Source organism: Chiloscyllium punctatum, chromosome 44, assembly GCF_047496795.1.
Source record: "Chiloscyllium punctatum isolate Juve2018m chromosome 44, sChiPun1.3, whole genome shotgun sequence".
NCBI lineage: Eukaryota > Metazoa > Chordata > Chondrichthyes > Orectolobiformes > Hemiscylliidae > Chiloscyllium > Chiloscyllium punctatum.
The window spans coordinates 17274197-17288311 of record NC_092782.1 but is presented as its reverse complement, the minus strand read 5'-3'; the positions used below and the strand labels follow the sequence as shown (position 1 = coordinate 17288311).

Genomic DNA, 14115 nt, shown 5'->3' with positions numbered 1-14115 from the left:
TGGAAACATCTTTCCTGCATTTATCTTGTCCAGCCCTATTCGAAGTTTTTCACGTTTCAATGAGATCCTCCGTCGTTCTTCTGAACTCCAGCGAGTATAATCTGAACCAATTCAATCTCTCCTCATACGTGATTCCTGCCTTCTCAGGAATCAGTGTGGTGAACCTCCACTGAACTCCCTCTACAGCAGAAACATCCTTCCTCAGATAAGGAGACTAAAACTTGACAACAGGAAGGAATTCTAGATGCAGTACTTTTTATTTAAACGAGCAAGCTCATCAGATTGCTGTTGTCACATGTGCCTTCAGAATGAACCGGATGAACCGTGGGCGGCACGGTGGCACAGTGGTTAGCACTGCTGCCTCACAGCACCAGAGACCCGGGTTCAATTCCCACCTCAGGCGACTGACTGTGTGGAGTTTGCACATTCTCCCCATGTCTGCGTGGGTTTCCTCCCACAGTCCAAAGATGTGCAGGGCAGGTGAATTGGCCATGCTAAATTGTCCGTAGTGTTAGGTAAAGGGTAGATGTAGGGGTATGGGTGGGTTGCGCTTTGGCGGGGTGGTGTGGACTTGTTGGGCCAAAGGGCCTGTTTCCACACTGTAAGTAATCTAATCTAATTTCATCTTTGGGCTGAACCTTTTGTTTTGGCTAAATCTGAGTTACAAGGAGTTTTTCGGAGGGTTTTTTGTTGCAAGTTCTCTCACCTCATCTCACCACACAACCTTCCCACGCAACAATCTACTACTTGTGGGGTGTGTATCTTCACAGTGTCCTCCTCCTCCTCCCGAGAAGACTGCTCCTGTTTCCCAGCTCCTCGGCATCTTTCACATTGTCTCGTTGTCTGCTCCAATTGTGCAGAGCATAACAGGCCAAGATAATGCGGCATGCTCTGTCCGGACTTTCCGGAGGTTCTGCATTGCCCCCAACCCCACCTCCAGCTCCCTCCAAGACCAGCACCTCCCATCTGCTTCAAGGTAGGCCTGGTCAAAGTATATGTGCCTGCATCAGTAAGGGAGTTGTGCAATGGTGTCATGGGCCATGGTCACAGTGTCACAGAGTCAAATAGAAACGGACCCTTCAGTCCTACTTGCCCATGCCGACCAGATATCCTCAATTAATCTAGTCCCATTTGCTAGCATTTGGCCCATATCCCTCTAAATCCTTCCTATTCATATACCCATCCATTTGACTTTCAAATGTTAAAAATCACACAACACCAGGTCATAGTCCAACAGGTTTATTTGGAAGTACAAGCTTTTGGAGTGCTGCACCTTTGTCAGGTAGCTAGTGGGGCAGGATCATTGGACACAGAATTTATAGTAAAAGATCGAAGTGTCTTACAACTGATGCGATGAATTGAACAAACCTAGATTGCTGTTAAGTCTTTAATCACTTAGAATGGGAATGCAGGTTTCGATTAATTAATACATATATCTCAGAATTTCTTTCAACTCACATTCCAAGATAACTTAAGGGTTTTAGGAAAAAAACATGACATCTCAGCTCAGACAATGAATTAAAGTTGTGAGGTTAGAGTCTGCCCATATCCCAGCCTTGAGTCAGACTGATTCTATTTCCAAAGTAGGAATTTATAAAATGTTACACGGACTGACTGCCTACAGATTGTGTGCTTTTTGAACAAAATAGAATGTATCTGCAAATACAAATCTGCAAATACAAATTCATCCCATAGACTTATATGTGTGCATGCGTGTGTGTATGTGTATGTGCATGTGAGGGAGAGGGAGAGAGAGAGTGTGTTTGTGAGTGAGAGAAAGTGTGTGTGTGTACGTGTGATAGTGTGTGTGTAGAATGTGGGTGCGAGAGTTCGGGTTTTTGACTGTGAGAGGGTGTGCATGACTGAAATCGTGTGTAAGAGTGTGTGTGCTTGTGACTGAGTGTTAGTGTAGTTGGGTCACCTTTCCACATGACCACAAGATCCCAGCTGAGGCCATCCTCACAGGTACCGAACTTGGCTATCGGTCTCTGCTCGGCGACTGTGCGTTTTATGTGTATCCCGAAGTCCGCCTTGGAAGATGGTCACCTGAAGATCCGAGACCAAATATCCTTGACTGTTGAAGTATTCTGGGCTGGGAGGGAACATCCCTGTCTGGTGCTTGTTGTGCAGTGTCCATTAATCCATTGTCGTTGTGTCTGCTTGGTCTCACCAACGTACCATGCCTTGGAGCATCCTTGTCTGCAGCGTATGAGATAGACAATATTGTCTGAGTCATGATTTGGAGATGCTAGTGTTGGACTGGGGTGTACAAAGTTAAAAATCATACAATACCGGGTTATAGTCCAACAGGTTTATTTGGAAGCACTAGCTTTTGGAGTGCTGCTCCTTCATCAGGTGGTTGTGAAGTACACATGTGGGACACAGAATTTATAGGAAAAGTTTACAGCAATCACAGCATCAACCCTGTAAATCTGTTCTGAACCCTTTCAAGTTTAACAACATCTTTCCGAAAGCAGGGAGACCAGAATTGAATGCAATACAGCTGCAACATGACATATTCAATATACTTCTATAGGGTGGCTCAGTGATTAGCACTGCTGCCTCACAGCACCAGGGTCCCAGGTTCAACTCCAGCCTTGGGTGACTGTATGGAGTTTGTACATTCTCCCTGTGTCTGTGTGGGTTTCCTCCCACAGTCCAAAGATGTGCAGGTCAGGTGAATTGGCCATGCTAAATGGCTAGGTGCATTAGTCAGAGGGAAATGGGTCTGGGTGGGTTACTCTTCGGAGGGTCAGTGTGGACTGGTTGGGCCAAAGGGCCTGTATCCATACTGTACAAAATCTAATCTATACTCAATGCACTGACCAATAAAGGCATGCACACCAAACATCTCCTTCACTACCCTGTCTACCTTCAACTCCACCTTCAAGGAACAGTGAACCTACATCCCAAAGTCTCTTTATTCAGCAACACTCCCCAGAGCTGAACCATTAACTGTATAAATCCTGTTCTGATTTCGCCTTACCAAAATTCAACACCTCACATTTATCTAAATTAAACTCCATCTGCACTACTCTGCCTTGGTAGCCCTTATTCCCCAGCAATCAGCTTTATTGTGATACCGGAATCCTCAAACATACCAGGTACTCGAGAATGCTCCAGAGTGTGATTCAGCTGAGTCTCTGCCCACAGTTATGTTTCCAGTTCTGAATTTCTGTGCTTTGGCACTGACCTTGTCATCAGGAGGTGTAATCAATTGCCATCTTGTACAGTTGGCGTTGGTCACTGTCCTGAAGCTTTTGTGGGAGCATGACTGAGAGATCCTGGAAGAAGCCAGTTATATTGAACTCCTCACAGTGACCCTCACAGCCACTGGGAGAGGGACAGACTCCCAGTCCTGCTTGCCCTCATTGGCCAGGCATAGGATATAGGAGCAAAGAAGTCTTGTTACAACTTGATAAACATTGGTTAGGCCACAGATAGAATACTGTGTGTAGTTCTGGTCACCAAACTATCGGAAGACTGGAGAGAGTGCAGAGGAGAGACACCAGGAAATTGCCTGTGCTGAAAACTGGAGAGATTGAATAGGCTGGGTTTGTTTTCCTTGGAGCAGAGGAGGCTGAGGGGAATTTGACTGAACTTTACAAAATTATGAGATTGTGAGAATCTTTTCCCCATGGCAGATTGGTTGAAGCCCAGAGGGAATATGTTTAAGATGGGGAGTAAATAGCTCAGAGGAGACCTGAGAAGTATTTTTTTCCCCCAGAGGATGGTAGAAATATGGAATGTGCTGCCTGAGAGGCTGGTGGAATCAAGAACTCTCTCAGCATTTAAGAAGCATCTGGATGAGCACTTAAAATATCAGGCCATGGTCAGGTATGGACCAAGTGCGGGTAAATGGGATTGGAGTTATTTGGTATTTGTCGGAAGGAAGTGTGTGTATGTGTTGTGCACAGTGTGCCTACTCAATGTTGGGTGCCGGTGTGCCCTCCAAAACACATCTGTGCCTCAGGAGTGGCCTGTCAGCATATCAAGGCGATGATGGATTGGTAGATGCCAGTGTCCGTAAAGGATGTCAGGTGCCCATGGTTGGTGCTCTGAAACAGGTGCAACTCATTGCATCAATTGTAAGACACTTCGATCTTTTACTATAAGATGAAACAGGTGCAGAGCAAGTAGTGAGCAGGATCTTCCAGGTATCTGGCCTGGTTCCCCTGTCAGGTTTCCCTGATGTTCAGCTTGTTTGGCGAGTTTGGTCACATGGGAGTTAGGTGAGGTGTAAACAAGGCGTTTCATAAGCATTAACCTACATCAATTGGCAACATGACCACCTCCCAGTGCCAATTGCGGGAAACATAAAAGATGGCGGGAAATTATCTCAATGTGGAAATGGGCCTTGCCACACTTGCTGCCCATTTCTACCAAACACCTCACCAGAACCGGTGCCCCTCAGACCCTAATAAGGTTCTTTGTCTCTTCTATGTAAATCAAGCAAAAGCATCAGGGCTACATTGTCTTCACAGAATAAAATGAGGTGCAGGATCTCTCCATCACCCATTCTGATCATCATTCTCTCCCAGTCTTTTCTGGGACAGCAATGAACTCTTGTAGTTAGCAACCTTCACCCTTGATGTTGCTGCCTCCCACTTTCATTAACCCCCTCTTGAAGAGAAATAAATCCTCCTGTGATCCCATTGATGCCATTCCTTCAGTGAAGACTGGTTCACAGCATTTTAAGTCAACTTGAACATCTTCTGCAGCTGGTGAATGAAGGAGATTTCAAGCCAGACAAGTTCCTCTGCTTTGTAAAGAGCACTGCTGATTCGAATCACATAACAGGCTATCAGCGATCTCTGTCCCATGAGTTTGAAATGTAGCTGTTCTCGCACCTGTGAGGGAAAAATTCTCTGCCAGCTGGTTCCTCAACACTCCACACAAGTAGTTTCAGTCAACGCTGTCTGTCTATCCATGTGTGTCTCTGTGTATGTGTGCATCTATGTGTGGGTGCCTTTGTCTGTGTGTCTCTGTGTCCGTGTATGTCTGTGTGTGTACCTGCATATGTGTCTCTAAGTTTGTCTATTTGTGTGTCTGTATGTGTGTGTGCATGAGCATCTGTGTGCTTGTGTCTTTCTGTGTGTATGTCTGATGAAGAGTCATCGAGACTTGAAACATTAGCTTGCTTTCTCTCCATGGATGCTGCCTGGCCTGCTTTGATTTCCTGCAATTTTTGTTTTCAGTACAGATTCCAGCATTTGCAATAATTTGCTCCTACTGTGTGTGTGTGTGTGTGCGCATGTCTGTCTGTCTGGCCTGAGGCTAGATTGCAACATTTGACGAGTGATTCAGCAGTGAATTAATCAGAGGAAGGACAGGTAGCAGCCTGTTTTCCAACAGCCCTGCCCAGCTTCAAAATATATTTATTGCCCCCTCCAGGGCTGCTTCTAATGAGAACAGTGACTAACACTGCCTTCACAGATGCCACTTCCCTCCTGATTCAAACACCAGTAGCCTGGGGCATGTGAACCACATGAATCAGGCTGGCAATGACAATTCCATGCAGTACAAGTTTACAGTTGATAAAGATCCTTCACCGTGGTAGGAAACACTCTGGTGATGTCCAGGCTCCTGCAGAGTTTATTTTGTACTGTTTGCTTGAAAATAATCTAAAAATACTTTTCCTAAAAGTGAGTTTATTTATATTTCATGGGCTCTTCTATGAAATGAAGCATGGGTTTTCAAACACCTGTTCTTCACACCTCTGCAATTTTCAGTGACAGGATAATTAATTGAAATGAAGGTGTTAGCTGTGAGTGAGTGTTTCAGGGTTGGAGGTAGATGCAGGTCCCCTCCGTACATCTCAGCACAATCTCTAGGCTGACGATGCAGTACACTATTGAAGGAGTGCTGCATGGTCAGAGCTCAGGTGTTTCAGGTGAGAGCCCTGCTCTCTCAAGTGGACATCAATGATCCCCTGTACATTTCCAAGCAGCGTAGGGAGTTAATTCTCCCTGGTGAACTTACTCTTTCAATAATGTCACTAAAACAGATTCTCTGATCTTTATCTCAATTATGTTTATGGGATCTTGTATCCAAATTAGCTGCTGGGTTTTCTACATTATAACAGTGACTACAATCCAAAAGGGGTTTGATAGCAGTTTGGATATTACCATGTCATGAAAGGTACTACATAAACACAAACTGTTTCATTTGTATTCTCAAGCACAGGGAACACTGGTGTCTATAAAATGTTTGTTTGATCTAACAAATCTGATATTTCAGTATTAAAGGCATGGATATTGAAGCTATTCTACAATTATGCATATGATGTTAATGTGCAACAGAGGAGACAGCAGGCAATGTTGCCAAATGTTGTGCTGATATCATTTGGGAAATGATTTGCTCTGTGGTTGAAGTTGGGCTTATTGCATTCTCAAGAACTCCTTGGCTGAGGTGCTCCCCAATGTCATACAGATCTTTGACATGTCATAAATTCCAGACTACACTTTGCAATTCACTTTCAGTTTGACAGCAGGCACAGTGTGTGTTGACAATGGGAGCCAACAGAGAGTACAGAGTATGAGAGCCTGTTACACAGTGAGTACAGGTGGTCAGAGCCTGTTGCATAGTGAGTACAGATGGTGAGAGGCTGTTACATAGTGAGTGCAGGTGGCAAGAGTCTGTTATATGGTGAATACAGGCAGTGAGAGCCTGTTACACGGTGAGTACAGGCAGTTAGAGCCTGTTACACGGTGAGTACAGGTGGTGAGAGTCTGTTACACGGTGAATACAGGCAGTTAGAGCCTGTTACACGGTGAATACAGGCAGTTAGAGTCTGTTACACAGTGAATACAGGCAGTTAGAGCCTGTTACACAGTGAATACAGGCAGTTAGAGCCTGTTACACAGTGAGTACAGGCGGTGAGAGCCTGTTACACGGTGAATACAGGCAGTTAGATCCTGTTACATAGTGAGTACAGGTGGTGAGAGCCTATTAGACAATGAGTACAGGTGGTGGGAGCCTGTTACACAGTGAGTACAGGCAGTTAGACCTATTACACAGTGACTACAGTCAGTGACAGCCTGTCACACAATGAGTACAGATAGTGAGGATCTGTTATAGGTGCATGGTTAAATTATTACAAATGAGAATAAACTTATAGTCTGGCCATTTTGGGTTAATATTTCTAATACTGTCAGACAATCCCTGTATTCAGTCATGATCTTGAGCTAATTTGGAAAGGCCTGACCATTTCTAACTCACTACTTACTACTGCATTGATCCCAAAACCGCCATTGTCCTCAAACCACAAACATCAGTATCATCTTTCTTTGGTCTTTTCTGTCCCTATTCAGCTCACAACTTCAGCCTCGCATGTCAGACTTTTTTTCATTCACGGAGCATGGGCTTCGCTGGCTGAGCCAGCATTTATTGCCCATCCCCAATTGCCCTGGAGAAGGTGGTGATGAGCTGCTTTCTCAAACCACTGCAGTCCATGTGCTAGGTAGGCCTGCAATGCTGTTTAGAGGGGGGATCCAGGTTGTTGACCCGGTGACAGTGAATGCGATCACAACTTCGAGTCAGGATAGTAAATAACGTAGAGGGAATTTGCAGGTAGTGGTGACTAACGAAGTGTATTTGAAATGATTTCCTGGTACTTTCCTACTGTTTCTTAATGCTCTCAGTAAGTCCTGTCCAACCTCTTTCTCACTAATTGCATTTCAAGTTTTTTTCTCAAGTAAATTTCAGAAAGATAACATTTGTCACAACAATGAAAAGCACTTCAGAAAACAAACAATTTCAATACAATTGATAATCTAACAGGTAGATTGATTGATGGATATGTTAACAGGCTGGTGCTGTTTTCCCCAGAGCGTCGGAGGCTGAGGAGTGACCTTATAGAGGTTTACAAAATTATGAGGGGCATGCATAGGGTAAATAGGCAAAGTCTTTTCCCTGGGGTCGGGGAGTCCAGAACTAGAGGGCATAGGTTTAGGGTGAGAGGGGAAAGATACAAAAGAGACCTACGGGGCAACCTTTTCACACAGAGGGTGGTACGTGTATGGAATGAGCTGCCAGAGGAAATGGTGGAGGCTGGTACAATTGCAACATTTAAGAGGCATTTGGATGGGTATATGAATAGGAAGGGTTTGGAGGGATATGGGCCGGGTGCTGGCAGGTGGGAATAGATTGGGTTGGGATACCTGGTCGGCATGGACGGGTTGGACTGAAGGGTCTGTTTCCATGCTGTACATCTCTATGACTCTATGATATCAGAGAAATGTAAATAAAAAGGTAAAATCATTATAGTCATAGAGTCATTCGGCACTGAAACTGACCCTTCAGTCCAACCAGTGCATGCCAAACATAATCCCCCGTATCACGAACAGTGTGATCCCTTACAAAGGCAGAGAAAGAAAAAGGCTAGGCCTCAAGTCAGCCCAGCAAGGAGAGGACTGGGGACTCAGGCAGAACGAAAGCTTTGTGTTTTTGTGTTTAACTAACACTGACCTTGGTTTGCCCCTGGTGGCCGCATTCCAAGATGACTTCAGCAGAATTGATATGAAGATGGTTGGGGGGGGGGGGGGCATGGTTTGTTGTTTTGTGGTCAGAATTGGGGGAGGGTGCAGGTGGGTTTGCATTTGGCCTGGTCTTTCATTTATCCTCCCCCAGTCACTCACCCCCGTCAGTCAGTCATTCACAGATACCATCAGTGGCTCACTCACCTATAACAGGGTTAGGGTTAGAGTTAACCCTGACCCAGAGGACTCTTCTGTGGTGCTTCAATGTAGACCGCCCAGTGGAAGCGTGTTCTCAGTGGACTGTAACCAAACCTAAAGATCTATACCCAGCCCTGGAAAATTGGGAGTAACCTACACTTAATGATGCATGCACCCCTCTGGGCATCAGTGTTGAGAGTGTGGTGCTGGAAAAGCACAGGTCAGGCAGCATCTGAGGAGTAGGAGAATTGACATTTCGGGCATAAGCCCTTCATCAGGTAATGAGGCTTCTCCAGCATCCAGCATCTGCAGTCCTCACTTTCACCTCTGGGAATCAGCCCGGTATTCAGAACTCAGAAGTGGATTTGTTCTGCGAGCGGAAGCAAGGTAGTTGGTGTGCATGTATTGTCTGGTATGTAAGTTTTTGGGAGTGTTGGAAGAACAGAGGGGACAAAGGGTAATAGTGGAGTGAAAGATCAGTGAGCTTTGGGAGTAGGAATACTGTCACCTCCTGCGTATTCATTGATTTGATATGTCATTGCTACGTAGTCTCAGCTGTGTCTTTGCATTCCAAAGGTCTCTCCTACCAGCATTTCCCCTCCATTATTTATCTGCTGTTATTTTCTGATTGTGATCTTACCTCTATATTTTATTAAATGAAATATTTTCTTTCTCTTCAGTTACTTCACATACTATTGTGTCTATCTGTCTGTTCCGTTAGTGTTACTCCTAATCTCTCACATAATCACATCACCATATCTGACGTTTCACACTTCTGTCTCCTTGTGATTGTTCTGTTTTTACAAAGGTTAATTTCTCTCTCATCACATATTACAATCTGCTTTAGTTGTCCTTTGTCAATCTGTTACCATCACTACTCTGTTTCCTGCACTTTTCACTTACAGTTAGCTGTGACTTTCTGGGTTCAGCTGTGATGCATTTCAGGGTAGCACTGTGCTGTTCAGTTTAGTCTTTTGGATGAGTTGCTAGATTAATGCCCCATCTACTTTTTGCGTGGGTATTAAAGATCCCAAAATTGTGAAGATGTTGTGAATTATCCTGGTGTTCTGGCCTCCAGTCAACATCATGAAAAACAGATTATCTGCTCATTAATTAATCATAAAGATTTACAGCACTGAAAAAGACCTGTTGGCCCATCATGTCCATGCCAGTCAAAAATAAGAATTAGAATATTTTTTAGAATTAGAATCCCTAGTGTGGAAACAGGCCCTTGGCCAAACAAGTCTACAACGACTTTCTGAAGAGTAACCCACCCAAGCCCATTCCCCTATCCTATATTTACCCCTGACTAATGCATCTAACCTACACACCCCTGAACACCATAGGCAATTTAGCTTGGCCAATTCACCCAACCTACACATCTTTGGATTGTGGGAGAAAACTGGAGCACCCAGAGGAAACCCACGCAGACACGGGGAGAATGTGCAAACTCCCAAGGCTGGAATCGAACCCAGGTCCCTGACAATGTGAGGCAGCAGTGCTAACCACCAAGCCACTATGCCACCTGACTACCACCTAACTAGGAGGGCACGAATGCAAGGTGAAAAGTTTAAGGGAGATATGCATGGAAAGTTCTTTATGCAGCAAGTGGTGGGTGCCTGGAACGCGTTGCCAGCAGAGGTGGTAGAGGTGGGCACATCATTTAAAACGTATCTAGACGGATACATGAATGGGGCATGGAGCAGAGGCATACAGATCCTTAGAGAATAGGCAACAGGTTTAGATAAAGGATCTGGCTCGGCACAGGCTTGGAGGGTTGAATGGCCTGTTCACAAACTGTAATTTTCTTTGTTCTTTGTTCTAACTCTTCTAATCCTGGTTTTCACTAATGTCATTTAGGGAAGAAAATCTACTTTTCTTGGTCTGGGCTACATGTAACCTCTGGCCTACAGCAATGTGGTTGCCTCTGAAATGGCCCAGCCAGGCTCTTTGCATACCTCCAACGCATGGACTGCAATGGTTTAAACAGGCAGCTCCCAAGGGACGGGCAATAAACATTGGTCCAGCTAGTGACACCCAAGAATGAATAAAACAAAAGTTATTGCAGGAAACATAACAATCAATCACACACAACATGACTCCACAAACAGAATATCCAGATGATGTTTTATTGATGTCAGTGAGAGATAAAGATTGATCAGTACTGTGGGGAAAACGCCCCTGTTGCACTGTGAATGTACAGAAAAACTTTGGGAGAGCCATTGGAGACACAATTAGCCAAATTGCCTCAATCTCTGCTAAACTATTCTGTGCCTCTGTGAAATTTTTCCAAAGGATCTGAGAAGTTTTTTTTTATGGGGGGTTGTGGTCAGGTCTCAGTTTAATCTATTTCTTTAAAAGATTGCCTCAGTACTGAACTAGAATGTCAGCCTGTGGATTGTGTGAATGTGGGTACTGCAGATGCTGGAGATTAGAGTCAAGATTAGAGTAGTGCTGGAAAAGCACAGCAGGTCAGGCAGCATCCGAGGAGCAGGAAAATCGATGTTTCAGGCAAAAGCCCTTCATCCTGATGGAAAGTTCCACTGCTGGAACTTTATCCCAAAGACTTCCTGATTGAGAGAAGAGATGCCCACTGAGACACAGCTGACATTTTTGGAAGATGAAAGAGGGCATATGAGAGAAATAAGTAGCAGCTTGTAGACCCAAGGAATAGTACTGAATTGTTACAGGGCAGATAGAGACCATTCAGCCCATCGAGTCTGCAATGCTGTCCAAATAACATTATGACTTACTGCCATTCTCTTCTCTATTCCCCATTGTTTCTATTCAAATAATCATCCTCTTAAATCGACTGACCTTGCATTCTAGACCCTAACTATTTGCTGAGTGAAAAGGTTGTATCTCACTTTGCATTTGTTTCTTTTGATCTGCACCCTTTCCTTACCTTTACTCAGTCCAGAACACTCCTGATTTGGAATCACATCTGCTCTTAGCTGTCTCCTTCCCAAGGAAAACAATCCCAACTTCTCCAAACTCTCCACATGGCTGAAGTGTCCTATCCTTGGGACCATTCTCCTAAACAACTGTAAAGGATGCCAGACTTGAAACGTTAGCTTGCTTTCTCCCCAATGGATGCTGCCTGACCCGCTGTGATCAGTTAAGGATTACCTGGACTGGAGAAGGGGACGGGGAACCACGAAACCCTGGAAAGGCGGAACGGAATGTTGGTGGCTCAGGAGTGTAGTTTGAGATTTGGTTTTGCTCCCAGCGGACTCCACTCCAGAGTGGTGATATCTGCTCCGGGTTTTTGTTTAATGAAGCACCTGGGCAGGTACTGGATATCACTGTAATAGAGGGAACAGGGACTGGTTCCACAAGTTTCTCAGTGTTCACCCAGATCAGCAGCACATTCGCCGAGGATGAGGACGGAAAGCTGCAGATGTACAAAGGGACGGTTTAAGACCAGCTGCTTGGAACAAAGGTAAAGAAGAATATTTAGCGACAATTTAGTTCTTTAAAACAATCTGCTTAACTCGAATAATTAACTCGGCAATTCCCTCGCCTACTGCAGGAATCTCGATACAACATGGATCAGAAACAGGAATAACAAGTACATGGTTCCTGCACTAGCTTTCTTTTTAGCTGCAGTTTTTGTATATTTACTCATGTACTTTGGTTTGGAGTGGTCATATTTTGTTGTTTATTCAATATCAGGGAGTAGTTTCTGACACATGGATGTGTTTAAAAAAAAACACCCAGACAAGTGTTAATTTGGCAATTCGAAAATAAAACAAAAAAAATGTCTTGAAGGTCAAAGCTGTAAAGGCAGATATGTGAGATTGTTAATGTGGTCTAGCGTGGAAGGGGTCAAAATCGGTTTTCGACTCGCTTGGAGTTTTTTTAAAATATTAGAGCCGATCGGAGAGAAAGCTGGTCCCTGAACTACATTGTCTGTCAAAAGACTACACTGGGATTTAGGGATCTCCTTGTGTGGCTGCAGAACTTTACAAAAAAAGCACTGTCTTTCCAAGTCCAGTCACCTTTGCAAGGCAAGGAACACAGAAGCCAATCTCCATACAGCAGGGTGCCATAATTAGCAACGAGGTGTGGTGAACAAGTAATCCGGTTTTTGCTTACCTTTGTTGAGGGATACATAATGGCCAGGTCTCTCCCCTGCTCTTCTTTGCTGCATTGCCCTTGCAATCTCTGAAGTCCAGCAAATAGGGTGAGCTGGGTTTAAATTTAAAACATTTCATCTGAAAGATGGTGTCTGTAACAGTGTAAGTACTCCCACATCTGGAGTGATAGTCTCAATTACTCGAATGTTTCTGAGAGTGGGGTGTGCTGCCAACCCAGGTACAACTGACACCTTTGTAGGCTTAGCATTTAGAAATAAGAAATGATTCGTTTTTAAACTATTTAGACAACATACCTATGTCACATTGTTGTCAGACCTTTTCCAGAGAGAGATGGTATATCTTTGTGCCATTTTTATCGTCCAAGGATATTTATGCAGCAGGCCAGGCCCATTTGCTCCTCCATAAAACTATATTTTACACTGTCCCCATTCTCCCAGCAAATATTTTCACCTCAAGTACTTACACAATTCTAATTTGAAAGTTACTGTTATCCATGCCTGTTTAAATCAAAGCTTGTGGCATTAAAATATTCCTTCTAGTCCTTTTGCTAATCATTGTGAACTTTGATAACTTACTAGCTTGTCATTGGAATCTGTTTTTCCTTTATTCAGTCAAACCCATTTCTGATGTTGAACACCAATCAAAGTTCCGTTTAACTTCTCAAAGAGAATAATCTCACTTTCTTTCCACATTACCAAATTCTCTTATCATTAGTTCTATTCTATCAGATCTCCTCTGCACCTTCTCCATGATCCTTCCCAGAGTGGGTTGTCCAGAATTGGGCACAATTCTATAGCTGAGCCTAGCTGGTCCTCTATAAAGGTTTACCGTTGAACTGTACAGCATGGAAATAGACCCTTCAGTCCAACTCATCCATACCGACCAGCTATCCCAAACTGACCTAGTCCCATTTACTGGCATTTGGCCCATATTGCTCTATACCCTCCCTATTCAAGTACCCATCCTTTTTAAATGTTGTAATCGTACCTGTCTCCACCACCTCCTTTAAAAGCTAATTCCAAACACGACCATCCACTGTGTGAAAAAGTTGTCCCTCAAGAACTTTGTAAATCTATGCCCTCTCACCTTAAATCTATGCCCTCTAGTTTTGGACTCTCCTACCCCAGGGAAAAGACTTTGTCTATTCACCCTATCCATTCCCCTCATGATTTTATAAACCTCTATAAGGTTACCCCTCAGCCTCCGACATTCCAGAGAAAACAGCCCCAATCTATTCAGTCTCTGCCTGTAACTCAAACCCTCCAACCCCAGCAACATCCTTGAAAATCTTTTCTGAACTCCTTTCAAGTTTAACATGTTTCCATTTTTTGTTTTAG

At 44.1% G+C, this 14115-nt stretch overlaps 2 protein-coding genes across 6 annotated transcripts in view; one reads left to right on the top strand and one right to left on the bottom strand.

The window, feature by feature from the left end:
- Window positions 1-14115, top strand: part of tmcc3 (transmembrane and coiled-coil domain family 3) — a 129262-nt gene that overhangs the window by 97136 nt on the left and 18011 nt on the right. Inside the window, exon 1 of one of the 4 annotated variants that reach the window (XM_072562363.1) lies at window positions 11995-12120. The exons of the other annotated variants lie outside the window; for them this stretch is intronic. The gene's annotated coding sequence lies outside the window, so the exon portion shown is untranslated. Of the gene's footprint in view, window positions 1-11994; window positions 12121-14115 lie in introns of those variants that run through there. 4 annotated transcript variants of the gene reach the window in all.
- Window positions 1267-14115, bottom strand: part of LOC140466764 (uncharacterized) — a 28491-nt gene continuing 15642 nt past the window's right edge. For both annotated transcript variants that reach the window (XM_072562366.1, XM_072562367.1), the window contains exons 5-7: window positions 12777-12869; window positions 11808-12072; window positions 1267-2199 (exon numbers count right to left, since the gene is read on the bottom strand). In XM_072562366.1, the coding sequence (XP_072418467.1) occupies window positions 2167-2199; window positions 11808-12072; window positions 12777-12869 (391 nt within the window). In that variant the 3' untranslated portion in view covers window positions 1267-2166. The remainder of the gene's footprint in view (window positions 2200-11807; window positions 12073-12776; window positions 12870-14115) is intronic.